This window comes from Arvicanthis niloticus, chromosome 9 (genome assembly GCF_011762505.2).
Source record: "Arvicanthis niloticus isolate mArvNil1 chromosome 9, mArvNil1.pat.X, whole genome shotgun sequence".
Lineage (NCBI taxonomy): Eukaryota > Metazoa > Chordata > Mammalia > Rodentia > Muridae > Arvicanthis > Arvicanthis niloticus.
Genome location: NC_047666.1, coordinates 40,623,298 through 40,651,220, shown reverse-complemented (window position 1 = coordinate 40,651,220; position 27,923 = coordinate 40,623,298). Strand labels below are relative to the sequence as shown.

Below are 27,923 nucleotides of genomic sequence, written 5' to 3'. Positions count from 1 at the left end.
CAGTATATATAGCGTGTGCATTGGACCACAATCCAGCTGCCAGAGTCACTCACACGGAGGAGGGAGCAGAGTGTGTGTGTGTGTGTGTGTGTGTGTGTGTGTGTGTGTGTGTCCGCGCGCGCGCGCGCGCGTGCGTGCGTACATGCTGCGAGGGAAGGAAAGGAAGCGTGGAGGAAGCAGAAGAGTTGTTTTTGCAGCCTCGGAGAGCCATGCCTGTGTAAGGCTTTGTAGCTGCCTGACTCACCTGAGGCTCTCAGAGAGCCCTTCAATGCCTGCATGCTGAAGGAGTGGCTTCCCAGGCGCTGGAGGTCCTGAAGGCTTTCTTTGACATTTCCTCCAAACATGGGATGCAGCTTGTGCAGCGCGCAGAAGCAAGAGGAGCAGTACAAATTACTCTATGAAGTTTGCCAGGTAACAGCGCGGCAGGTTATTCTGTGGTACTCACCTGGCAGCATCCCTCCCAGGGCAGGGATCGGGAATTTCTGTGTGTGTTTGTGTTCTGCCTAAGCCTGCCTTGCCCACTTCTCCGGAGATGTTCTGTTAACTCTCTTAAGAAATGTGCTTCCTAGCAGCTTTTCCGGTGCTTGATTCTGAGAGTCTAAATAGCTGTTGATGGTCTTGCAATGTGTTTGAAGCAGCTGTGTCACAAAGCTCCATGACAACTAAGCGCTCTACAGATAGCCGACAGGAAGGGTCAGAGAGTGGTCACGAATCCTTTGAATAAGTTGGGGAAGACAGGGGCAGTGATGGATGCTTGCAGTTTTTGTGTCTGTTTAAAACAGTTTTAAGGCACTGCTCACAGCAGAGCAAAGTCTTCTGTTGAGTCCTCCTTTCGGCAGCGTCTTGTACTGGGACATGTGGTTCACATTTGTACCTCACACTTGCCAGTTGCATACATCTCTCTGTGTAAATGTTAGCAACTTTTGAAGCAAGTGACTCGGTCTTACAGACTGTCACCCTCAGCAGGTGATTTGTCACGGCTTCTACATCACAACATGAAATTTCAGTTGAGATGTCAGGGCATGTGTTCAATACAGCCCAGATAGCTTATTTTACATCTGTGTTGAGCGCTTTCTTTTTAAGTATTCAAGCCCCATCTTGAACAAGGTGGTTTGACATGGTTCTTGCTAACCTAACTCGGCAGTTAAAGATTTTTCTCTTGAATCAGTTTAGTGCCTTTAAAAAAATAATTTCAGTGAACAGAACATCACAGTCTGGTAAGTTTTTTAAATCATCATAGTAGAATAACATGACAGCAAGCAAAAAAAATGGGTGTGTGTTTCTTGGTTCATAACAACAAATGGCTAATTAATACATTGTTTTAAAGAACCAGGCTTGACTTTAAAAGAAATTTGATCAGTTAGTTGTGTGTTATTTTCACATGAGCCACCAGAGGGCAGGTGTCCCTAGCAAGACAGCTCAATGTTGCGTCTGTAAGCAAACTCTAATGATACGGATACCGGGATGATACTGGGTGAATAAAAGGTGCATCTGTCTGTATGTCTGTCGGCTGTCTGCAGTAAGGCATATAAAGGATCAGTGTAAGCATTCTAAGGTTTTTTGAAGTGTCCCACCTGCTAAAAACAAGCTTCTTAAGTCTTAGAAATATCCTTGGCTTCCACCTCCATGTTCAGGACTTAGTGAGACACAAGCCTTGTTTCCTAGGGATGTATGGGAGGACTTGATGGTCTGGCCCCATCCCTCATGGCATCATTCAATATGTTCTAAGCATCAGTTTGCCTGATGATCTGGGGGCTCTCTTTTTGAGCCAAACATTTAGAAGTGAAATGAACTGAGTACCAGACTTCATTGGCTAAGCAGTGTGCTATATTAGGCTTGGCTACTGCAGAGGGAGTAAGTTAAATGGTAGTTTTCAAAACTCTGTGCCTGGTTTGGTTTGGTTTGGTTTGGTTTAGTTTATATCATCAGCACCAAAACTATCATGTAGCTTCCATTCAGGTGAATTTCATATACATTTATAATAGTGGGCACCTTCTCAAATCAGCTTTATGTTATCTACAACAAATCTGTGTCAACTTATTTTTTATTCGACCTTATTATTTATGATCTTAAGCCCAGACTATAGTCCCAAAAGAAGGAATCTGGATTCAGTTTGGTTTTTGCTAGGTAAAATTTTGTAAGGCTATTTCTGTCTGAAGTATTGTCCGGCGAGTTGCTGATAAATGACTTCCGTCTGAAATACATGTTGTCAGCAGTTTAGAGAACCATGCAGATTTGTTTTCAGGGAGCCCAAACTACTTCTCAGACCCACTACCCTTGTGCCAGCTAAGTAAAATCCCTCCTCCCACCTATTCTTTGGGCGCCCGAACCATAGCACAGAAGAATTCACAAAACTCTTGCAGGAATTAGTAATTGTATCCTCACCCTCATTATGCAAAACCTTATTAGAACAGAGAAATTAAGGTTTCCATAAATTACAGTTCCAGAAAGTCCGGGGTGTCTGACTTCAGTAAGCCTTCATAACAGCAGCACAAAGAGGATCAAATATTCTAAGACTCTGGCTTGATCCTTTCCTTATCCAGAGATAATTCAAAGAGATGCTCTTCATTAGGGGCATCACAAGCTGCCTATAATTTCTTTGGGGGGCTGCTGTGAGCTTAATGGTGCAGAACAATGGCTTTGCCTCTGGTTGTACACACACCTTATTGTACCTTTACTCACATTAGAACAACAACAGCCAACAGTAACAACTCCCCAACTTGCCTGCTTGCTGAAGAGTGACACAGTCATTGACACCCTTGTGCTGAGACCTTGCGGGACACTTGAATCCTTTTGAGGAGACAAAGCAAGCCTCTTCTTACCCTGGGCTTGTCAAAGCAGTTGAGGGCTGCGGTTTCTTGGGCTAATATACCTGCAGTATTCCAGTGGGGGCCTGGAGATTTTGTGCGTTCTGGAAATGGGAAGCTTAAGTTAGTAGCTGAAATGATCAGCCTATCAGATAACTTCGACCCCCTAATTCAAGGGAAAGAAAAAGAAGCCCAAAAGAAAGGTACTTGGAGGTGATCATGGGTGTAATCTTCTACTTGGGGAAGTTGGATGGCAAAGAGAAAGAATCTCATGCTCCAGCCTCTCAGCTCTGGGGCTGGAAGCCAGATAAGAATGGCTGCCAAGTTCTGGGTGGAAAGGAAGGGAAAGACTCATGGCAAGGCCTGTGACTCTGTTAGCTGGACACCTATGATTCCAGGGCAGGCTGGATGCCAGCTGTGATAGCAGGAGAAGTGGAATGGCTGTCTGGGTATTTTGCAGGTCTCCCTGTAGAGAGTCAGGGAAGGGAATAGAGACGATCGGAGGTAGCATCCGTCCAAAAGTCCTCTGGGGAGTCTGTGAGGTGTTAGTAGTCTTTGAGATTGTAATGAGTCAACGGGGAAATAATTCTGATAGGGAATTCTGTTTCCAACTAGAAATTGTAACTCACTTACCTAAAGTCCTCACGCCAGTTTACAAACTGACAAGGAAAACACACTTGGAAACATCTACAACATTACCTACACCATGCTTAGTGTGTACTGGCAATGTACTGAATGCCAGTCATCTGGTTTCCCATTGAATCCACACAGCAGCTTGGAAACAGGAGATTTCATTATCCCCAATCAAAGATAAAGCAATCGACATGCAAAGGAATTATAAGTGAGGTTGGGTGTCACATCTGTACCACAATTCTTAGGTCTGAGAACCTTTCTTTACACAAATCACTTTCAGCAATGTCAGTGAGTTGCATGACCAACATTAGAGGGAGACTCAACTGGGATAAAGGGATTACACTCAGTGCAAGCACGAGGACACAAACTTGATCCCCAACACTCACAGAAGCCAGGTTTAGTTGTGCTTACTTGTAACCACAGAGCTGAGACTGCAGAGGCAGGAAGAGCCCACAAGCTCAGATAAGTCTTCTTTGAGATTGTGATGAGACAGCAAGGAAATAATTCTGATAGACACTACCCAGAGATAAACCTGTGTCAAAAAACAAAGTTGGTGGCTCCTAAGGAATTATGCTAGATGGTGACCTCGCCCCTTCATGCACATACATGGGGGGGGGGGAGGGAGGGAGGGCCGGTGAGTGTATATGTTGAGATTGCTGCTCACCTGTGTGGTTGAAGAACCTGTACTATCAAAAAAGATCCCCTTGAAGCTTGTCATTTCACTCCGTCAGGCCATGAGGAGGATGTGTGGTGGACAAAGAGAAATCAATGACCTCCAAAGCAGCAGAAAGTTCCCACTAATGTCCCAGGCATTTCCCTGAATGGATGATCTTAAAAAGCCCTGATCCTTTGGCCCTTGGTATTAAGATTAAAGTTGTGCCTTCTGCAGAAGAGTTACCAGTTTTTTAAAAAGCATATACTTTACCCAGTAACAGTGTTGTCCCCAAACATAGCAGCTGTCCTTGTTTGTGACCCTCTCCCTATCAACCTATTAACTAGTAGGCTTGGAAAGCCCAGATTTCTCTGGTAAATACAAATGAGAATCAGCAAGTTTATGAGGCAGGCTGGAAACTTGACTGCACACAATCCTGTTTTCATATTTAATTAGCTGTGTGCAATACTCAATTAGAAGAGTTTACTGCTGGAGAGCAACTGTGAGTCGGCTGTGAAGCAGCCAGGCCGTGCTATGATTAAGTATGGACAGAGTCGGTGGCAGTTAATTGGATGAACATAAACTTGACCTCCACACAGCAGTGCTGAGCCAGGCCAAGTTTCCTGCAAATAGGAGTGTGTTTGCTTAAGCAGCCTGTCAACGCTAAAAGCACTGTTTTCCATGCGAGTTTTCCTTCTGCATTCATTTCTGGGTGAAAAAGGGTTGAAAACAGAAGGCTCACCCAGGACTAGCAGTCCAGGTATGACATCCCAGCTGCTGGAGCAGGCAGAGGCAAGAGGATCACAAGTTTGGGACAACGCCGGCTACAGAGTGAGCTTCAAGGGTAGCCTGAGGAACTTTGTGAGACCCCTTTTGCAAATACAGTTTTTTTTTTTTTTAAATTAGGTTATCTCTTTCCACCTAAATAGACTGAGACCCCTTATGTTTATGGCCACAAGAGTTGCTATTTAAATGTGTGTATTTATCTGTTACTATATGTTATTTTCTCATTGGTAAACAGTGGATCATAAATTGCTTTAGTGTTAAGAAATGAAAACAGAATGGCCTGGGGTGGAATCAAGGCCAACATGGAGTCTTCCCATCATGCCCCGTCCACTGCTCCATCCCTGCATGGAGCCTTCCCATCATGCCCCTTCCACTGCTCCATCCCTGCATGGAGCCTTCCCATCATGCCCTGCCCACTGCTCCATCCCTACATGGAGTCTTCCCATCATGCCCTGCCCACTGCTCCATCCCTACATGGAGTCTTCCCATCTTGCCCCCATCCACTGCTCCATCCCTGCATGGAGCCTTCCCACCATGCCCTTCCCACTGTTGCATCCCTGCTTGGAGCCTTTTCAGCATGCCCCGCCCACTGCTCCATCCCTTCTCCCAAGCTCCACCCACTGCTGTGTCCCTACCTAGAGCCTTCTCACTGTGCCCTGACTATTAATCTGTCTCCACATGTCCCGCCCACTGCTAAATCCCTGCATGAACCTTTCCCAGCATGCCATGCCTTTCCATTCTGAAGGACAAGTGCATCCCCACACTGAGAATTTCTACCATGCTATACAATACGATCATGTCCCTATAAAGCAAGCCGCTGTGCTCCCAGGCACTCCTGTATCCCTGTATTGAGCATCATCCCTTCAATGCTGTGGATCACTAATCTCTTCCTACAGAGTGTGCCTGCTGTGCCCTGCCCACTGTCATTTCCCTTCATGTCTCTCTGCCTCACATCCATGTTGTCATATTAATGCTGTCTTCCCTGTTGCACTATGAATTCAGGAAGTCTCATTATTCTCCAGATATCCTTGCCGGAGCACCTTGGATTCTTTAGTGTCTTTGAGGAACAAGAAATAGGTATAGTCAATATGTTTATAGAAAGAGGATGGGGAACTGCACATAATGGCAGTGACTGGACCCAGGCAGTGAGACCGGAGGATGGAGAGGAACACATAGCTCTTGTTAGTTTGTTCACTCAGCCCTAGGGCTCAACCATGTGCCAAGGATCTTCTACTCAGCCTGTGCTCATTGACTCCCTGGAGCCATTAGAATAAAGAGAACTGCTTCATGGTGACCTTTAAAACTGCCCCTGGGCCCCTTCTACATCTCCATAAGCTTCCTGCCATGATTCATGTGCCCTGGTCTGGAGATCCCCTTTCAGTGTCTGTATCTACCTTCATCCTTCCCTCTTAAGACTTTGCAATGGGCTTTCCCTTCACGGACCTTCTCTGACCAAGAAGTCCTCTCCACATCCTTTCATCTCTGTGTAGTTCCCTTCCTAATAGTTTCTACAACTTATCACCCATCCGCAGCCTCCTACCCACCCCCAAATGTCGTCCCCATGAGGTGCTTTGCATCATTCTCTGGTTGCCATGTAACTCAGTAACCATCAAGACCTCTTTAGCAAGCTTTAAATGAGAACTGTATTAAATGGGTCCCACTTTGGTCCAAGGTGGGTTTTAGCAATGACAAATGAGCCCATGTCTCTATTGCCAACAGACAGGTCTACCGGGGAAACAACAGCTCGTCACTCTGTGTTTCCATCACCCACACACCTGCCATGGTAGGTAAGAAGAAACATAGGAAGCGTGAAGAGAAACGCAGGTTTCATAGATGCGTTCCATTGTGCTCATTAAGAGATGCAGGGTCATGGTTAACCTGTAGGGGTGGAGGATACAGAAAAGAATGCCGTCAGCTGTCCCCCGAATAATATCACACCTGTGCATGATACCCTGAGTTCTCCGACCACTGTGGGGTCAAGCAGGAAAGCAGCTCAGGTCTCAAGTCCTGGAAAACCGGCTCCTAACAGAAGCACCTTCATTTATGTGACAGGTGTCACACTGTTGGTGAAATGTAGTCGGCTGAGCTGTTGACCGTCAATGCTGCCCTGACATGTCAGGAGTGAATTTGTCCTACTCAGAATGACCCACTTTCCCTCAAGCTTGCCAAGGGCACACAAGGACACACTGAGTTATGAGTCCATTGGTAAACTCCAGAGGAAAGGACCCTTTGACATATCCGGTCACCTGCCTATCAGGAAAATATTTTTCAAACCAGTATGATTATACATATCAGTTCAGGGTAAAGGATAAACTGAAATAGTGCAGAAATGAAGGAAAGTTGTTGGCAGAAATGTACAACTGTCTTTGCACCCAACCCTTGATTTGAGTTAAAGATGGAAGACAGTTTATCTGACTGTGGAAGATTCTTTCTGTTTCCTAAAGGAAACAGAACTCACTAGTTCTCAAAAGTGGACCCAGCCCTAAGACCTGCTGAGTCAGCATATCAGGAGCTGGGACCCTCATCAATCGATCCATATCCCATGAACCCTCAGGGAGCACGGTGTACCTTCACACTGGTCTCGCTTCTCAGTTAAGCCGAAAATCCTGGAAGAAGCTGGACTAACACTTTTCTGGCAGGTTTTCGGAAGTCCGTGCTGGATGCGTAGGCAGCACAGAAGTCACATTGCAGACACATAGCTGCAGACAGAAAGTTTAACCATCTGTTGGCTTTTTAAAAGTTATTTTGCTTGAGAAGCTGTTGTTTTTTTCAGTATTTGAGAGTTGAACTCAAGGTCTCACAGATATCAGGCAAACTCTTGACTAACTTAAACCATAGGCCATATCCCCAATCCTTGCTGAATAACATTTTTAAAGTAAACTATTCAACAATGTCCAGTTCACACACGTGAATTAGGTTACTGTAGATTTGTCTGTAAAAGTTCATCGTGCGTCTCCATGTGCGCCCACAGTGCCACCATTTGTGTTCTGCCCAACATCCCACTGAAGCAGCATCCTTGCTCCTGAGAAATCCCACACTTCCTCCTGCTTGTGCAGACACTCCCCTCACAACAGTAAGGAGGACAATAATCTAATTAATTTCTAGCAATGTGGATGGTGATAGGCAGACTTCTACCAGAACAGAATGTATTTTTAGGACAGACACTGCCACTCTTTGTTTTCAGAATTCTAAGAAGGAGTAAGTTTGGGTACCAGCATCTTTCTGCCACTGATCCATACAGCTATGACCATGATGACAAAACATGACAGCTGACTCCACTTCCAGGGGTGGCAGTTCAGGTTACCTTCTCACTGGATCTTCCAGTTAAGCATCATTGGCTGGGATTGGGGAATAATTTAGGAGCAGAGTGTGTGGGCCAAGGTTCCATTCCCAGGACTACAAAAAATTAAAAAATAAAAATAAAAACATTGACCCATTTTCTTAGTTACTTTCCCCTTTCTATGATCAAATACCTCATAAAAATAACCTAAGGGAGAAGAGTTTGTTTAGGCTCACAGTTTTGGGGTACAGTCCATCTCATAGTGAGAAAACATGGCAGCTGGAGCACGAAGCAGCTGGTCACAGTGCACACATCTACAACCAAGAATCAGAAAGAGGGGAACACTAGTGTACAGCTGCCTGTCCCCTTTTCATTCCATCCAGGACCCCAGCCTGTGAGATGGTCCCACCTACATATCAAGGATGGATTTTTCCTGCTTTTTCGTATCAAGGATGGATTTCTGGGAATACCTTCATGAATGCACTCAGTGGAGTATTTCCATGATAATCCTAAACCTGTCGAGCTAACAGTGAAAATTAACCATCGGCCAATCGTTTGTGGTTCTCCCGTTACACGCGTTTAGGATGTATCTTATGTGTTAGGTCAGACTCTAACCATTAGAGGAGAGGTTCTCAACCTTCTTAATGCTGCAGCCTTCTAATCCAGTCCCTCATGTTGTGGTGACCTCCGGGAAATTATTTCGTTGCTACCTCATAACTGTAATTTTGCTGTTATAAATTGTAATATAAATTAACTGATATACAGGATATGTGATATGTGTCCCCCAAAGGGGTTGTGACCCACAGGTTGAGAACCACTTCGTTAAGAGGGTGAACCTTCTTAGAAGATGCTTCCAAGTTGATCTCCACGCAAGTCTCCACACTATACATGTCTCCCTCACCTCACCCTCCATCCCAGTACTCACAGGGGATGAAAGATACTCTCACACCACTTTTTGTTTTAAAGAAACTTCTGTCTCTTTGATGTTTAACTTGTCAAAATTGCAAAATGTAAGGGAATGAATCTCATTTGAGCTTGCGTCCTCAAATCAGTCTCAAGGTTCAGAAATTCTCCCAAGGTTTTTCTCAGACCAAACCTTGCATTGGAGTCTCCTCCAGGGCTTATTGGAACCCTGGGCATCATGGTCTATTCCTAAGTGCTATGTGTTGCTGCCAGTCTGGATGCTGCACCTAAAGCACCACTGCTCTGGGAGAAGTATGGGTGACTAGAGAGAGAGAAAGAGGTAGGTATAGGAAGAAAGGCATGGAAGGGAGAGTGTCAGGCCTCCCTTATGTATAGATGCACCTAGAACTGGCATTGTCATAGCTCAGTGACACTTCTTCTGAGGGATTCTATTGTCATCTGCAATTGTGTCCCCCTCTGCCAAGTTAATCCACCTCATCACACAGGCATCATCTCATCTTACATCGTCACCAAGAGGAAAGGGAAAATAATACGTAGTAATGATTATTAAAATCCCGGCCTTAATCAGCACAATAGCTGGGCAGCTGCCTACCCTCCATGCTGTTGGAATCTACTATCCTATCAATAGCCCTGGGGTTTTACCTGCTATTTACTATGTTCCAGCTGAGCTGCTCTGAACTCCAATTGGGCAGCCCTCAGGACTGTGCTCTCCTGACCCTTAGCCCAACCTTCTTCTTCCTCTCCTCCTGTTGCTGCTGCTTCCCCCTCCTCCTCCTCTTCTTCCTCCTCCTTCTCTCTTCTCTTCTTTCTTCTTTTCTTCTTTTTCTCCTTCTCCTCCTCTTTCTCCTCCTCCTCCTCCTCCTTCTTCTCCTCTTCCTCCTCCTCCTCTCTTCTCTTCTTTCTTCTTTTCTTCTTTTTCTCCTCCTCCTCTTTCTCCTCCTCCTTCATCTTCTTCTCCTCCTCCTCCTTCTCCTCTTCATCCTCCTCCTTTTCCTCCTCCTCCTCCTCCTCCTCCTCCTGCTTCTTCTCCTCCTCCTCCTGCTTCTTCTCCTCCTCCTCCTGCTTCTTCTCCTCCTCCTCCTTCTTCTCCTCCTCCTCCTTCTTCTCCTCCTCCTCCTTCTTCTCCTCCTCCTCCTCCTCTTCCTTCTCTTCCTTCTCTTCCTCTTCCTCCTCTTCCTTCTCTTCCTCTTCCTCTTCTTCTCTGACCCCACCTATGTCTCTTCTACTCAGCTATTAGCTATTGGCATCTTATTATTTAGCTCTTGAAATCTAAACCCCACCTATGTCTCTTCTACTCAGCTATTAGCTATTGGCATCTTTATTAACCAATCTGTGTTCATCTCTGGGGCAACTAGTGTGGGGGTCCCAAACTAGCATTAGCATACAAGCAGCAACAGGCTAACCCACTACAATAATACAGCCAACACTTAGTGCCATCTGACCTCTTAATTTTTCAAGTGGCTTAGGGGAGATATACCTTATGTCACTTCAGCATGTTTTAATGAGGTTCCAGATTTTATCTGTTAAGTGTATTTTCTATATTTGTTTCCTTTTTTGTGTGTGAAATGGCCTGCTGAAGTTTCTATTTCTCTGTTGAGTTTTTCCATCTTTTTCTCTTGGCTTTCAAGATTTTTAAAGGCATAGCCTGTGTACCGACTCATTAAATCAAAGTATTGGAAAGTCTCTTCCATACTTGCAGAGGTCTGTGTGTCTTTCTGACATCGTCGAGGAAACCAAATACATCTTTTTTATTGTGGTTTGTATTGTGCATCTGTTAGGAAGTGTGTTTTCTACCTCAAAGCCATAAAGATAGCCTCCTTTATTCTCTTCCATGCATATTTTATAAGTTTATGTACAGATTTTCATCAGTCTTGTCTTTCTCTGTGCCTTTGTGTATGATGCGGTATCGGAGTCCAATTACATTTTTTTTTCATAAATGAATTTTCTAGTATCCCTTAGATAAAAGTCCAACTCTCCACCCAAGAAGAGGAAATGTCAGTTTTTCCATGTGTTGGAACCTACCCCTGGCCTTTCTATTCTGTCCTGTTGATCGGGGCATTCAATAGCTATTACATGGCACTGCAGCTATGTGGTGACTCCTAATGACTGTGACAGCAAGTCCTTCCCCAAGGCCACTTTGTTTGCTTGGCTAGTCCTGGTACTTTACTTGTCAGTCAAGTTGGCAATGTTTGTCTCAAGGGGTAGTGAGTTCAAACAGGTATCATTGTAGCATTCTCTGTGTATCTATTACCTTGGATGTCTTTGTGTTTACTCAATACTTAGTACAATTTAATACAACTATTAAGAAGCGACTCAAGAATATATATATATATATTTAAATCTCTTCCTACCCCAAATTCTGAAGGAATCTAAATCATAAATATTCAGAGGGAGATGAGATTGACTGGCTATAAAGATTGTTTAAAAGTCTAAAGTGCCCAGTGGATAAAGCACTTGCCACAGAAACCTAAATTCATTAAGGTCCAGCACCCACATAAGGATGGAAAGAGAGAACTGACTCCACAAGTTGTCTTCTGACCTTTACACACATGTGACATGGCACATACATGTCCCCCCACAGTGCCATACATAGGATGCACACACACAATAAAAAAAACAAGTGTAAAAACTGTTTCTGAGAAAAACACCTGGTGTTAACCTCTCTAGTCTCCACACATGTGCAATCACACATGTGCCTTACACACATATGCACAAGCACATATATGCATACATAGACCCATGCATGTATATACATGGAAAAGAGCATGCACAAGACCCTAAGTTCAAATCCCCAGTATTGTAAAAGAAAGAGAAAGGGAGGGCAGAGTATAGAATGATGCTTTAAGTCTTCTTAATATGGCATGTTCTTCAGCAGTAAAATTCCTCTCCCGCGCTATAGCATTTGTTGAAAAAGAAAGAAGGCATCTGTCAGACTCCAGTTAGAGCTCATCTTTTTATATAAACATCCCCTGCATTTTGCATGCTTCTGGCTAAAGAAATCTGAAGGCCCAAGCATGTCTCTTTTGTGAAAAGGAACACATGACCCGAATAATACAGGCAAGATTTACTATGCACAGCCTCCTACCAATGGGCACAGAGTTAATTTGAGCGACATCTGGGGGAACCACAGTTTTCTCCCAGCGTGTTAAGCAGTTTACCCTGATGACAAGCTCCTGTTTTTCCATACATGGTAACCATCTATTCCCATATCCACCCACAGTGCCAAGGCATATTACATTAAAAGTGGCATGCATCTTAATAAAAGGAAACTCAGAAAATTACAAGCCAATTTTGCCTTATCAAGCAGCTGCTTTCTATTTGGGGAGTCTCTGAAAGGTAGAAGGAAGTTACTCTCCTTTGGAGCAATAATTTCACCAACAGGAGGTGGGAAGAAAAAAAATGTCAACCCTCCCCACCCACAGTCATACTACCCCACATCTGCACTGTGTTCCTCTTTGTGTAGTTATGAGGTGACTGTCGGGTGTAACTTGTAGTGCATGCTCTATGCAACTTAGACACCAGTTACCATGTTCTCCATGTAAAGCCATAGCCATGCGTTCCTGCTTTGGAGTAACACTGGTTGCCTTTCTCTGTTTCCCTGGACCTGGGGTCTTTGTTTTGATTGCCCTTATTTTCTTTCCCGGGGAAAGTTTTTGCATCCAGGTTTTGTATCATTGGACTAGGCATTTAAAGTCTGTGTTGTCCTGAGTGTTTGTCTGACTTCTCCCTAACTACATAGACTAAAACATCTCATTGAACATCTGGAACCTGAAAGGAAGTGCCTGTTCCCCCAGACCAAAGGAGGAAGGAAATCACCAGTGAGGCCTTAGCACAAAACATTGAGCCTCTTCCCCTCAGCTGAGGGTTTAGAGTCCCTGTCCAACCATAGTTGGAAAACATGAGGAGGTTCAGTGCTGTGTCTTTTGCCCTTGCATTGCCAGCAAGGATCCAGCACAAGATATTCGGTTGTCATCTTCATGATACACTACTGTGGAGAATGAGTAGAGAATGATTGTCATGGACACACTTTAGGGACAAGACTCTCATGTCACCTTCACACCACTCTCCCAGTATAGACAGACACTCTTGTTATTTCCATTTTAAAAATGAGACAGTTGAGGCTATAGAATGACTGATTTGCTGGGGTCACCCAGCCAGTGGGTAACAGAAACAGCATTGGGACACAGGACTGTCTGACAGGTTTGCCATGGGTTCCTCCAGCACACATAAATGGATATCTCATACCTGTATCTCATGGTAATGCAGGGGAGAGGACAGTCCCTGTCACCAGGTGACTTGCATTTTAGAGTGACAAGGTTGGCTCTGCTACCACTGCAGCACAACAGTATGTGCACAGAAATTATACTGTTTCCTTCTGGAGTGATTTGCAGCTTTGGAGGTGAAATGGGTGTCAGGCTAATACCTTACTCATGCATAAGTCAACCTGGTTATTGTTAAAGAAGGAGAGGGATTCCACTGCACACTGTCCCAGTCTAGAATTATCAGGTTGTCCAAAAGCTTGTGGCTCTATCACTGAGTAGTTGTAGAACAATAACTGGGCATCTGAGCACCTTACAGTCTTCCTTCAAAACACAAGTAAAAGTTCTTCTAAATGCTGGCAGTGTTCGAGACTATGCTGTATCTAGACACTCTAAGGCATGGTGGCAGCTCTGAATGTGGACATGTCAGATGAGCAGTCAAAGCTCTGGGGACCAAAACATAAAGCAACACTGGAGGAAGTGAGAGAAGCCAGGCTTCCAAAATTGGGGAGTTATAGGTATCCATAGAGACAGGTATACTGATGGATGTGCATCTAGAAAGGCCAACTTTCTTGAACATCCTTGGGTTATCATTGGTGCTAAGTCATTTCTTTGAAAGGAACAATGGAGAACAGGTTTTAGGAGAAACAGGCAGGAGCACTACTTCTTTGAAATGCCTAGTGGCGAAAATGTATAGATCACTAGGAGAAAAATGTTCAAGTTTCAGCGTTTCTTTGTTTTGTTTTGTTTTTTTGTTTTTTTGTTTTTTTTTGAACACTTCCAATCTACGAGGTAGGGAATAGTTGGACATAATGTAGAACTTGCATGTCCTCATAGTAATTTCCATCCAGAGACAGGGAGAGAGCTCCACCAAGTTCTCCCAGAGCAATAATGGCCCATGGCAAAGGCTAGGAGCACCAAGGGGGCTGAGACCCAGGCTAGAAGCATGGAGCTATCTATCAGCCTGGGTGAGACTACAGAGCAGGAGGAGCTTGTGGTCTTCAAGGGCAGGTATCTCAATAAGGCTCTCTCGTGTGTGTATCTCACATGCTGGCTTTGTTCCATAGAACAATCACATTTAACATGGAACTATCCAGTTAGAGGATATAAAAACACTTGGGAATAGACAGTGTTTATGACCACACATTCTTATCACGCTAAAGAACTAATATAGGGAAGGTGGGGGCTTGCAGTCACATCTTCTTGCATTTTTATTTAGATTTTACATTCATATAAATCAAACATAACCTGTGTTATATACAGTCTACATTACAGTGCCCAGGACAAGGACATGGCCTGAAATTTCCCCCATATACATTCAATCACGGTTCCATGCTTGGCCCTTCAGTCATCTGGGAGGCTAAAGGAAATAAGGTCAGAGTACATAAAGCTGATAGTCCTTTATTGTGTTGATTTCAAACTCTGCTAAGAGATGTAAAGGGGAAAGAAAAATCTCAGACCCAAACAAAAGCAGGGGGAAATTTACTGTTGCCTCAAGCAACTAGAGTGCTGTGTGCACCCTCCCATGGCTGTCTCCACCATTCCTCGGGATGGGAATCCAGATTTTTGCCGCTAGCAATCTCCTCGCTTTGCTCAGAGCCGCACAGCACTCGGCTAAAGCCACGCTGAGAGTCTGTCTCCACCCAGCTGGGCACCCTGACTCACTGTACTGAATCATCAGCCCATCTTCTCCTTCCACCCTCTGATAGCTATACACTGTAAACAGTTAGTTACATTTCTTTTTTTCCAACCTCAGCCTCTATGTTCTCACCCCAAATCCCCCATCTCCTCTCTCTGGAAAAAAAATCCCCTCCGTCTCCTAGTATTCTAATTGCATTATCAAGTGTTTTGTTTGGTTCATTAACTCCTTCCCAGATGATTTCCTCCTGGTAGATTTCTAGCAAATTCTACCAGTGTGTAATAAATCATCTTAGAAACTGCTGCAGGTTTTTCTCTCTTGGAGAGACTGTATCCACACGCTAATTTCTACATCCCCATGAAAGGAGCGTTCTGCCTCCTTTCAAAATAACAGTCCTTGGGGGGGGGGGGGCATGATTAAAACTCTTCATCAATTCAACAGCAAATGAGAGGTTGCTGAATTGAGCCAGGCTAACCCCTAAGACCCCAGTGAGAACTCAGCTGGAGCATCTCAGAGGTTGTTTCATCATCTCAACAGACTTTCAGACTGGATACAGGTCGGTTGGTAGACCGCTTGCCTAGCAAGCACAAAACCCTGGGTTTGATCTTAAGCACTAAATAAATAGGAATGGTGGCACATGCCTATAATCCTAGCCCTTAGGACCTGGAGCCAGGAGGATCATAGTTCAAGGCCAACCTTGGCAATGTAATCAGTTGGAGACTAAATAAAAGCTTGTGTCAATAAAAAATAATAAACAGACCTTCTTCAGGTGACCTCAGTTAAGATGCTTCTCTCTATGATTGCTGCTGGACGTGACAGGATGTTCCAAAGGACCCATCACCCAGATATGTCACTAAAAATGGGACACAAAAATGGAATTAAAAGAGTTTAACTGAATATCCATTGGATAGGAAAGGACTTGGCGATCCAGATCCTGCTTAGAGGATGTGGCAGAATGATTAGGGCAGGAGGTGTAGAATTATGTCTAAGAAGATGGCTAGTGTTCAGGCAGACCATGTGGGGTTATCTGAAACAATGAAGGAGCCCTTGGATACCAGGCTTACAAAGCTTCTGACATAATAAAAAAAAAAAAATCACGTCGTGGCTAGTGGGGGGTAGCTCAGTAACCACAGGGCTTGCTACCCAAGTATGAGGACTTGAGTTAAAATCAATAGCATCTACACTGAAAGTCGCAGGAGCAATGTCTGTGATCCAAGCTCCGGGGAGGCAGAGATGCTAGGATCTTTGCTGTTCTCACTGGCTGGCCAGCCTAGCTGAATTACTGAGCTGTAAATTCAGTGGGAGACCCTGTCTCGGGAAACAAGTTGAAAAGTGATTGAAGACAACATCTCTCTCTCCCTCTCTCTCTCTCTCTCTCTCTCTCTCTCTCTCTCTCTCTCTCTCTCTCTCTCTCTCTCGCACACACACACAAACTACACAAAATCAGCATTCAGAGCAATTTCCCAACTTTCATTTTGCCAACTCTAAGGATCTGCTCCTAGCATTTAATCACCTGGCACACACCTCATGGATCTTGTGGTGCTTTTAAATCAGTTTGCTCTGTCCATAAAAAGCCTTAATTTTTTTTTTTTAAATTTCTGCCTCGTTCAACAAACATGTCACCACCCCTGCATCCCTGACATTCTCGGCTGCTAAGATATGGAATCATTTTGCCATTCTCGTTCTCAAGGTCTAATCACAAAAAAAGCAAGAATCAATTATTATAATGTGACCATTCTTTAAAGCCCTTCAGCAACTGCAAAGTTGAGAGGGCGAGGCGTTTTATTTCCTACTTTACGGGTGATAAATACCCCAGAATGTCACCATCATTCTTTTTGTCCCGTGTGCCAGCCACATTTATAAATCTAGGAGAAAGAAGTACAAACTTAACTTTATTTTTGATTCATGATGGTTCTAAATCTTCCCCCCGAAGCCGCCTTCAAAGTCAGTCAACCCTACTCACTCTCATTGGTTCTTCATGCACAGCCAATATTTCCCAGAATTCCACACTAATTTCTCATGGTAGCCATTCAGTACCTGCATAATTTAGTGGAGACGACTTAGGATTTATACATTCTAGTAATAAAAGTTGTCTCTCCTTTCAAGGAAGGGCATCAAAACTATGAATATTTTGGAAGCTCAATAAACATACATCAGGTTAGTGTAAGCCCTGCATGGAGTATTCATATGTATTATAAATGATATTGGAGCTGGGAGATTGAAGGGTTTGGTTTGGTTTGGTTGGAGTCGGCATTAGTTGACAATTTTCTTATTTTGTGTTTTGTTTTGTTTGTTATCATTGTTGCGGTTTTGAGACAGGGTTTCATACAGTCTAAGCTGATCTCAGACTCACTGGATAGTAAGACTGGCCGGCTACTCCTCATTCTTCTGCCCCGCCTCCCATGTCCTGGGATATAGGCATGTGCTATCCTATCATGTTTGCCTAGATTTTAAAACAGGACAAAATCAAAACAGGTAGGGAAGTATGGACAGAACTTGAAGAGTTAATAGAGAGGAGTAAGTATGATCAAAACACATTGTATAAAATTCTCAAAGAAATGACCAGAAATGTCAGAAATGTTTTTCACACTGGAGAAAAGAAGTAATATTTTCTTCTCCAGCCTAAATTTTCCTACCAAGTTCAACTAAAATTGAAATAAAAAGAAAAGAAACAGAATTTGAGCCAAGTTCAGGAGTTCTATGATTTAATTTTGTATATCAGCTACATAAGTAACAAAATGGTGCCCCCCCCCCCACACACCACTAGTCTCCATAGAGATCCCATTGCTGTAACTATAGATCCAGTATTCTAAGGATGCATGCACAAGGATGATCTCCTACCTACAGGCTCTGGACCTACAGTTTTCTGCCTGGGACAAGGTGATGGGAGAGCAAGAGAAAAAAAGAAAAAAAAAAAAAACACTAAACTAAACTAAAAGTCCCCATGGGACTCAATGAAAATATGGAGAATCACCAAGAGTGACATTGTTTTGAACCGTGAATGTGACCATTAAGAATGCCACACTAGGCTGGACCTAGGCCTCCCCACACATATGTCGCAGGTGTGCTGCTTGGTCTTCATGTGAGTCCTGAACAACTGGAGCGTGGGGGGCGGGGGAGGCTATCCCATCCCAAAAGCTGTTGCCTGTTTGTGAGATATGTTCTTCCAACTGGCCTGCCTTGTCTGGCCTCGGTGGGAGAGGATGCACCTAGCCTCACAGAGACTTGATATGCCAGGGTGAGGGAATACAGGGGGGCCCACCATCTCAGAGGAGGGGGAGGGGGAAGGGGGAGGATTGTGGGAGGGAGTTACCAGGAGGGGGGTGGTGAGCGGGACATAAAGTAAATAAAAAAAAAAAATGAATGCCACAATAAAAGTTCTAATACAAGTTTCTAAACTCTACTTTCTTGGCACATATACATTATAAGTTTAATACTAAATAGATGTGATTAAAAGATAGGGAAAAGATGGTAGACATGTTGATGTGACTACAGTTATTGCTTCATTTTATTTATAAATTTAACAGTATATACTTTCAGTAAACACTGTAAAAACTAAATCTTGAAAAGCCATCTCACGTGTGCCTTCCAAGGGTCCTCAATGTGCTTTTAGTCTCAGCCCTCACTTCAGCATCTGAATCCTTCTGTGCACAATCCTTCGTAAGCCCATTGTGTCTTGCTGTGTGACTACACCCCTGTCTGATCTATTCCCTTCCTCCTTACATCTATCTTTTTGTGCTCAGCATCTTTTGCTTGTGGAAGCTTGCTCGACCTAGCACTTGCTCCTCTGACCCCCCCCCCCGCCCTCCCCATTCTCATTCCTTCACATATTACAGACTGTCTTCTTCAACCAGACTCTAAACTCTCTGGGGGCAGCTCCCACTTCTGGTTTGCTTGCCTTCAGGGTCACAGCATCATGGGCTATTAGCTTAATGAATATGCCACTGTGTATACAATGCTTGTGCATAGTGGGTGGTGCCTAGAAGATGCTCAGAAGTGCTAAACATCACTGTTAAAGAAACAAAAGGTAGGGTGGCTGTCAGTAGACGCCTCTGTTTGGTCCATGGAACATTTAAAATCCCTACCCTAATTCATAATTATTATAGTCTGTCTAAACTGTTGTTGGAGAGACAAGATGACAAAACTCTAGAAAAAGAGGGGACAGCCTACTCCCTCTTCCAGAAGTCTGTCTCTAGGCTGGCACCGGGCTCATAAGTGACCTGAGGTCCAGTGTCATTGGGTGGGTGTGAACTGCAAACCGTGTGGTTTCATACAACTGCGTTTTCTCAGAGGATGGAAGTTTTGCCTCCTGAGATGAACTTTTTGGCTATGAAAAGACAAAATGAGCTTTTGAACCAAGTGCTACGTCCTATAGTTCTGTTTCTTTGGAAGGAAAACAAAGGAGGAAGAAAAAACTCTCTAGTCATTTGTTGTCCGAGTTCCCCTAAACTTTGGAGAAACAAGTCCACAGGAGCCAGGGAATGAGTTTCCAGCAGGTCTGCATTAGCTCTGCTTCTCCCTGGTATCCACTGCCTGCCCTTTGTGCTATGTGAAGAGAGTTGGGAAATTGCATTATCCTGATAAGGAAAATTTATGAAGTTGAGGTTGTTCCATCCAATAAACATTTTTTAACATGTGTTCTATGGCCCTGCCTCGCTTGAGGATTAAAGAACTTCCAAACGTGTGATGTTGCTGATGGTTTTTTTTCCCCATATTAACATATGACTGACATCACTTTTGTCCTAACTGCACCGCTTTAATTGGAGTTCCATCAGAAGAGCTCATAAAACACCTGGAGGGTGTTTGTAGGGCACATGCACATGAAGATGTGATGTGACAGCTCAGGAAGAAGCACACTGACTGGCAGGCTCACAACTCCCTTGCTTTCAGCTTCTCTGCCATTAAGCAGGTAGGACCTGGGATAAGAGTGGATATCAAAAACTACTGCTTATTAAACATGGTGCCATTATGTAGATGATTCCTGGGAAAGGTCAGTAGACTGGGTCTACTGGATCCCATAGCCAAGCCCAGGCATCTGTACCAAGACACATACAAACAAACTTGGTCCTTTACAAGAGTCTTGGTTCTTTACCCAAGCATCAGGGTGTTTTGTTCTGTTATCTAAGGTCAACCTTTCCTCTCCACATTGCTTTCCCTGTGCCTCATACCTTTGTCTCAACACCTGAACCTCCTAGAGCTCAGGTCAAATAGCAGCCTCCTAGCCATGCAGCTCAGAGGTTCCAATGTGTCTGGTACAAATCAAACATTAACATTCATGAGCACCGTATTAGGAGTTGCTTAGATAACTAATCATGTTTTTATCTCCTCATCCAAGATGCAAAGATTGTTAATACTGCCTACTCTTTGGTGGGCTGTGCTAGGAAGATGTGATTATGGTGGTCATCTTGACTGTCAAGTTGCTCAGATTAAGAAACTCCTAGAGTATCAAGGAATTACACGTTTGGGCAGGTGAATAAGGGCTTTCCCAGAAGGAATTAAGTGATGGAGGAAGGTCGGCCATGAATGGAGAAGGATGGCACTATCTATCCCTGGGCTTGGGTGTGAGACTCGATAAAGACCGGGAGAGGAGGAAAACTGTCTGAGCAACGGGATTCCCCAGTCAGTGCTTCCTGACCCTGCTGGATGTGAGCAAGGAGCCTCCTGCCTCCGAAGCTCCTGACACGTGGTCCCTCCCCTAGGGAGCTGACCTCAGGCTGAGTCACAATAAGTTGCTTTTGTCATTGATTTGAGGACAGCAATGAGAAGGGTTACTGATACCAGGTTCCGGTTAAGTGAGATGCAGGATGTCAGACCTCAGGTGGGACCCAGGACCCAGAAATGCACACTTCCCAGGATTTCCCAGGGGATTTGTTTGAAATGTAGCTTTTACTTCCATGCCAGGTGGGATGTTTAGCCCTGTCTAGCCTCGGTCACTACTTGATCAGCACACATGTCAGTTTTTCAAATCACTGAAGACCGTAATTAACACTCATAGAGCACTAGCTATGATGCGGGGCACAAACCTTTAGCAGTTTCTCTGCAGAGTCTAATTAATTCCATCATCACATTAGTTAGTCCTGCCACTAACCCGATTCACAGACAGGTAGACTAAGGCACTGTGATTCGAATGCCCTGCTTGGGATGACAAAGCACATAGTGGTACTGACTTTTATCCTAAGTACTCAAAGGGTGGCCATAGAAACCCTTTAGTCCAATGATAACTCTTTTTTTTTAAATTTTTTTCTTTTCTTTTCTTTTTTTATTGGATATTTTATTTACACTTCAGATGCCATCCCCTTTCCCCATTTCTCCCCCTTAGAAAACCCCTATCCCATGCCCCCTTTTCCTTTTTGCATTTATGCACTTTTTTTTTAAAAATGTTAATCAAAGGCTTTATAAGTTTGGTATTGCTCAATCAGAGGTGTAACCCAATACCCAACCTAGATATATCAACTATCTTTGACTGGTGGAGATACGTGAACATCTGTCTCCCTGTCTCCCTCCCTCTTTCTCTCTCTCATCACCTAGCTTCTTCTCGCCTTCTCCTCTCCTTACTCCTTCTCTTCCTCTCAGTACTCCTCCCACCTTAGCTCCTCCTACATATCACCCTTCCTGTTAAAACTTTTCTCTCAAAATACAATTAGAGCATAATTATGCCAATTTGTACCAGTGAGGTACAAAGATAGTCCTAACACCCAGTCCATCATTTTGTTGACTAACCAGAACCTCTGTCATCTCTCCTAACTAAAACACTTAGTTCTGAACCTTGCTTTTTCCTTGGCTTTAGAATGAATGTCAGCTGAAGACCATCCACTCAAATCTTTTCTCTCAAGGTAAATAGCCAGGATTGGCTATGAGGCTATAAGTTTTCAACCCCTTCTTAATGCATCTTTCTGAGTTTCTATGAGGATCCTCCCTGACTCTTAAATCATTTGGTGACATGAATGTAAAAACACTATTCAACACTTTTTAACATCATTCAAGGCCTCCAGTCCTTCCTCCAACTCTTCGATAAGGGTCTCCAATGGTTGCTGTGGGTATGCAGATGCCATATTTAAATGAGATTTTATGGTAATGATATCAAGACTAGATGCTAAAGAGAGGAGTAAGATCAGATCAAAATAGGACTGTTACTGGAGAAGGAAGCATTTAAACTATTTAAGATGTGTTTTCAAGTATGTGTGTATATGATTTTTAGCACCTATTATTTTTAAATACATCAATTTACTATTCAGTGTCTAGAGTCAAATATATTTCTATTTAGGAAAAGGGTAAAGGATTTTAAAACGTTCAGTGCCTAAGTGAGGCAGTGGGAAGACCTCTAAAGAAGAAAATGTCCACTAACAGAGGATCTCAATGGCAGGTTGTGTGCACAGTCCTGAGTTTGATCACTGACATTACATAAGAGAAAGATTACTCAGGCCCCAAATTCACTGGTGGGGATACTGAAAAGAAGTAAGGAAGGGTTTTTGCAGGTAAGGAAATCTGTAAGGCACATTTAGAAATTCTCAAGGACACCCCTGAGGTGCCTTTTAGAGTCCAAGCTACCTATGTAGGTTCAAGTTGTTACTGCATAGGAACCCAGATCTACGTAGGTATAATCTAGAAATGTGTGTGCACATGTGTGCATGTGTGCTGGAGGGGTGTTGCATGAGTGTGTGTGTGTGTGTGTGTGTGTGCACATGTGTGCATGTGTGCTATGTGCTGTGGGGATGCGTTTGTGTGCACGTGTGTGTATGTGTGCTGGAGGGTGAATTGTGTGTGTGCATGTGTGTGCATGTGTATATGTGTATGCACATGTGTGCGTGTGTGCTCTGTGCGTGCGTGCGTGCGTACGTACGTGCGTGCATGTGTGTGTGTGTGTTTGAAAAGTAACACAGCAGCACGATCTTTAAGTACCATTTGTTCATCAAGACTCATATTTTTTCTTAACTGCCATAACGCCCACATTTTAGAATAGTCGCCTTCTCTTCCTTGAGCCCTGAAGCAGATCATAAATTTGAAATAAATTAAGACACACAGAAATTTCTTGAGATTTTTTTTTCTTGCCAGATTAAGCAAGGGCTTGAAAGCCTTCCCTCTCCCACCATGTAGTTTATCATGACCTCCTGTTTCAGTGGAATCAAAGTTTTAATTAGTTTGAAAACAGAGGTGTGATATTTTATAAAAATGGAACCTGTGCCCTCTGTATTTAATTAAATGATCCCTATAAAAGCTGGGTTTTATCCAGGGGCACAATTTATAGTGGTTCAGTTTTAAAACTACATTACCATTTTACACTGGGATCATTTCCACGTGTCATAGAAAAAGAGGTGATTGTGGTAGGTTTAACCCCAAGAAACCCAGTGGTTCGTCAGAAATAGATACTAAGTTCAAGAGGGTGCTGCATGTCTCTTTGGTATTACTTTTCTGTTGTAGATGCCGTTGGAAGCTGCCTGGCATCCAACAGAGTTTTGAACTCTGTTTGTTCACTTTGTGTCTGTGTGGTAATGCAGACTCGGGCTTGCAGGGGTAAAGGTCAGAGAATGGTGGTGTTCAGGAGCTGGTTCTCACCTTCCACCTTGTGAAGCAGGGTCTCCATGCTCCTAGCTATATCCTACAGAGACATTCTCTGCTCTTTCCCTCCCTTCTGACCATAGGAGGCCTTGGATGACAGATGCATGGTACCACATCTGTCTTTGGGGGTCTTTAAACATGGGTACTAGGAATTAAGCCTGGGTTGAGAGACGTGCACACCTAGCACTTTTACATGCTGAGCCATCTCTCTGGCCCACTCCAGGATTTTGAGATGGCATGATATGACAGTATCAGGCAGTGGTATTTCTTGTGATAGATAGTCTTTGTGTTGGGGAAGCAGTTGTCCTAAGTTTCTGGGATACCAGGGTCTCCAGAGCCAAATCAAGCTGCTCCAGAATTATATTCGTAAAATGCCATCTGCCATGCAGTCTTCTGGCCATTTCTGAAGTAACTCCCATGTGCTCATGTTTTATGCTCCCCAAGAAACACTACCGGTGGCATTCACACTTCCAAGAGGCAAATAACCCCAGCCAGTACTAGCTGATTGAGCAGATGACTGAAGATAGATAGGTTGCCAGTGAACTTCAGCCCCGGATGGACTATCCACCAATTTTGTACTGTCTTTGTGATCAACGATAGAAATGACAGCCACAAGTACCTCTTTAGAGGAGCACTAACTTTACCCGGGCCTCCGTGGAGCCAGGAAGGGATCCTTCCGTGCTCTCAGCATAACTGTTTCTTGTCACAAAAGACCGTACACTAAAGGGCCTCTTTAAGGTTTCTTAGTGTTGTGTCATATTTTCAGTGGTTTGCCTCCAGCGAGACTCAGTGATTGGATTCCTCCATAATTGTACTTCATTCCCTGGGGGTTGGGGGTGGAAAACCCAACCAGAGCCTTAGGTGAATAACTTAGGCATTTAATTTATAATAAAGATAAACTTTGCAATCAGCATTTCTTGTTCCAAAACATTCCATTTACTTGGTTTTAGAGCTGCATAAAGTGTTTTAAAGGCAATCTGCTCAATTGGGCGAGTTAATGATATTTAATTTGACTGGGCCAAACGTCACTGGATGTGTGCGTGCCCTCCCTAATCGCAGTCACCATCAGCACCGTTGTGTGTAATGTAGATGCCATGCTAATCCCGAGAATAAAGGTTGTCATTCTCGGTTGGCTGCCAGCATGCACCAGAGTCATCACCTCACTAAGTCTCTTAGGGATGTGATTGCAAGATGACAGTGTGATAAGTGTTATGTGCACGAGGTAATTCAAAACAAATTTGGCTGCAAAAATGGATCGTCTAGGATAGTAAACTCCTGCCTTGTCTCATCGTCTTTTAAAGGAATGTAATGATCCTGAAAATACCTTGTCAAGAAGCTTGTGTGGCAGGGGTCAAGTCCTCGGGAATTTATCTGTTACAGCCCCCACTTCCCACCCCCTGAGAATCCCACGTTGAAACTTGAAAAGATTTATGTGTATATTGTTAGCTTAGGAACACAAGATGGGCAGGAAGCTGGAAGGCTTTCAGTAAACAAGTCTCGCAAGGCAGCCTCACCAGGCAGAGCTCGATGATGTGGTTTGTGGACTATTTTCTCCTGGGAAAGGGACTATTGTGGTATAGGCTGACCTTCGGCACTGGTGTCTTAATACGTTTCTTTATGTCAGCGTGTTAACACTATTATGTATATTATCTTAAACTTCATAATAACGCAAAGAAGCATAACATCGTAATCTGCATCCAATGAGAAAATAGACCCAAAACTCAGCCAGAATATGACCTCTAGCCTGACCCTGCACCTCTGTCTCTGGCCACCTAATCCCTAGATGTAACAGGGGAAGTCACTGGGCATTTTTCAGGAGTGAACTTGAACTGTGTTTGGTGAGAAACCACATGGCGCAAGGTTACTGAATCCTTACCCACATGTGTCAGAAATCCCTCTCAGTGAAAGCCAGCCATAAGCAGTAATGCCATTCTCATGTGTCATGGAAAGACATGCATCTCCGAGACACAGTTCTGGACCACTGTCTTTCTCCAGTGCTGTGTAGACGGGATATGACAGGTGACCCACAGTCAGATTCCGGAGACCCCCATCCTCACCCCACATGCTTTTGTCATTGAGTCCATCAAGACATGGGAGAATCTAAACTTAGCCTGATCTGCACAGGTGCTATATGCATCCTTTTGGGCTGCTGTGTAAATGTTCATGTGGTGCTTCTCACACAGGTTTGTAGAATTTATGTAAGTACTGCACTGTCCGTCGTTCAATAGAAGTGAGCCAGCTGTAGCCAGGAGAGGACATCAGCTGTCTTGTTATGTCACTTTCTGGCTTATTCCCTTCAGACAGGGTCTCTTGGGGTTTTATCTTGTGTTAGCTGCATGGAATTAGTATTGTCAGCACCATTGGGAAAGCCTTGGACCCTGTGTATTAACTCACCAGGCAATGCCCATGGCTTTACATGTGGCATCCTGGGGGCTAGAGCAGAAAGAAGAAGGAGAGAAATAAATATAGCCCTACCCTTTTGGGTCTCTAGAATAGTGAGTTGACAGTAGGCATTCAGTAAAGACAGACACTGGGGCTATAGGAGTAGCAACATGCTAGACAAACTGAAAAATGGAAAACTGAAATTTCAGCTAGCTATTTTTTTACCCTGCCCTTAGCCATTGGAACTCTTTCTCCATTTATAGTCTATGGACTGTCTATGCTATTTTCTTGGTATTTGCAGTGGACGTTTTAAGGAAGAGGAAGACTTGACACAAACTGGGAAGACTACACATCGCAAAAACAAAACACTGTAATTAATTTCTAGTTAGCTATCATTCCCTGATAAAGGCCTGGAGCCCGAGGCGGCTCTTTTCTTCCATGGGGAAGATTAACAAGTGATGAAAGTGCATTAAAGACCTTGTGGTTGGAGGCATCCTTGCTGTGTGCTTTCTTACTTAATGCCAGACCTGTATACCTCTACTCTAGCCTCTCTCCCAACCAGCTCCTCTCTGGGGAGAACTGAAAGTTCTCTGGTTCTCTCAACATCCTCCCTCCATTTGGCTGTTTATACCCAGAAGCCCTCAAAACATACACGCATCTCTCCAGTTTCTGCTGGATGATAATCTTCCCATTCTAATTATGTCTCAATAGGTCAACGGCAAAGACTTATCCAGAGCAACTCATGACCAGGCTGTGGAAGCTTTCAAGACAGCCAAGGAGCCAATCGTGGTGCAGGTATTGAGGAGGACGCCTCGAACCAAGATGTTCACGCCTGCCTCAGAGTCACAGCTGGTAGACACAGGCACCCAAACCGATATCACCTTTGAGCACATCATGGCCCTGACAAAGATGTCTTCTCCCAGCCCACCTGTGCTGGATCCCTACCTGCTACCTGAAGAGTAAGTATCCCAGCCATGACTTACTAACTTGTTACATACAGCCAAAGGACCACGGGAAGGTTGCCTTCTTCCTTTCCATGGAGAGAAAGAAATGAATGTATCTTATAATTTTCTTCCAAGTTGCCCGTGTTTAACTTTATTGATTATAGAGGCAATAAATCGAATCCTGCTCAAAACTGCTCCGACATATTAATGACTTTATTATAGCCCTGGAGCAGAGTTATTCAAATTATATTCTAAGAATAAAATTACTTACAACTGTTGTAAAAGTTGTACCAGAGTAAAATTTAATCACTGCAAAGGGTAATTTGAAGGTTTTTTCCCTAGTTACCACTGGAGGGAATGCGGATTGTTGTTTTAAATAGGCAACAATGTAAGCTGTTGAGTGTAGAAAGTACCCTGGAGCTTCTGCACTCTGCTTTCTTGGGTCTCATTTCAAGCCCACATCCATGCACTAAACCCGGGGCCTACCCCATATAAATAATTACTGCTGTGTATCAATTGCCTAGTAGCCGTGCTCAAACACCTTGATAATGTCTTTCTACATAACAGTACCATCTGTGGAAGACATGAATCCGTTCAGAGACTTTAGGTCAGATAGACATGATGCCCAAACTAATTTGTACCATGGAGTCTGGGTCATTTTCCTTTCTCACACTCAGCCTTAGTTTGTCTATGCTGCAGTAAGATAAGGATGCAAGTCATACCTGTCTCGTGGAATTGTTGAAGAATTAAATGAAATAACATAGGGTGGTCATCGGGTAAGCCTTCAGTGAAGGGGTGGTGGCGGCTGTCAATTCAGGAACAAGTCAAAAGTGAGAAAGCTACCAACACCACTGGCTTAAAGATTCCCAGCTAGATTTAGCTTTCGCCCATGGAACCATGCAGTCTGAGGGCATGGCCTCTTTAGCTGACACAAGGTACTCCTGTCTTTCCCCATCTGGGCTCCATCTGAGCTCAGGTAATTGCCTGGATGCATTATTTCAAAAGAATTTTCAGCTCTTCCAGAGAAGCCTCTGAGCCATACCTGTTGGATTTCTATTAGT

The 27,923-nt window shown here is 43.9% G+C and overlaps 1 protein-coding gene across 2 annotated transcripts in view; it reads left to right on the top strand.

Annotated features, from left to right (window-relative positions):
- Window positions 1–27,923, top strand: part of Pdzrn3 (PDZ domain containing ring finger 3) — a 223,298-nt gene that overhangs the window by 174,239 nt on the left and 21,136 nt on the right. Inside the window, exons 1-2 of one of the 2 annotated variants that reach the window (XM_034511584.2) lie at window positions 50–411; window positions 26,630–26,877. In XM_034511584.2, coding sequence (XP_034367475.1) covers window positions 343–411; window positions 26,630–26,877 — 317 coding nt within the window. In that variant the 5' untranslated portion in view covers window positions 50–342. Of the gene's footprint in view, window positions 1–49; window positions 412–26,629; window positions 26,878–27,923 lie in introns of those variants that run through there. The other variant, XM_034511583.2, reaches the window with a different exon arrangement.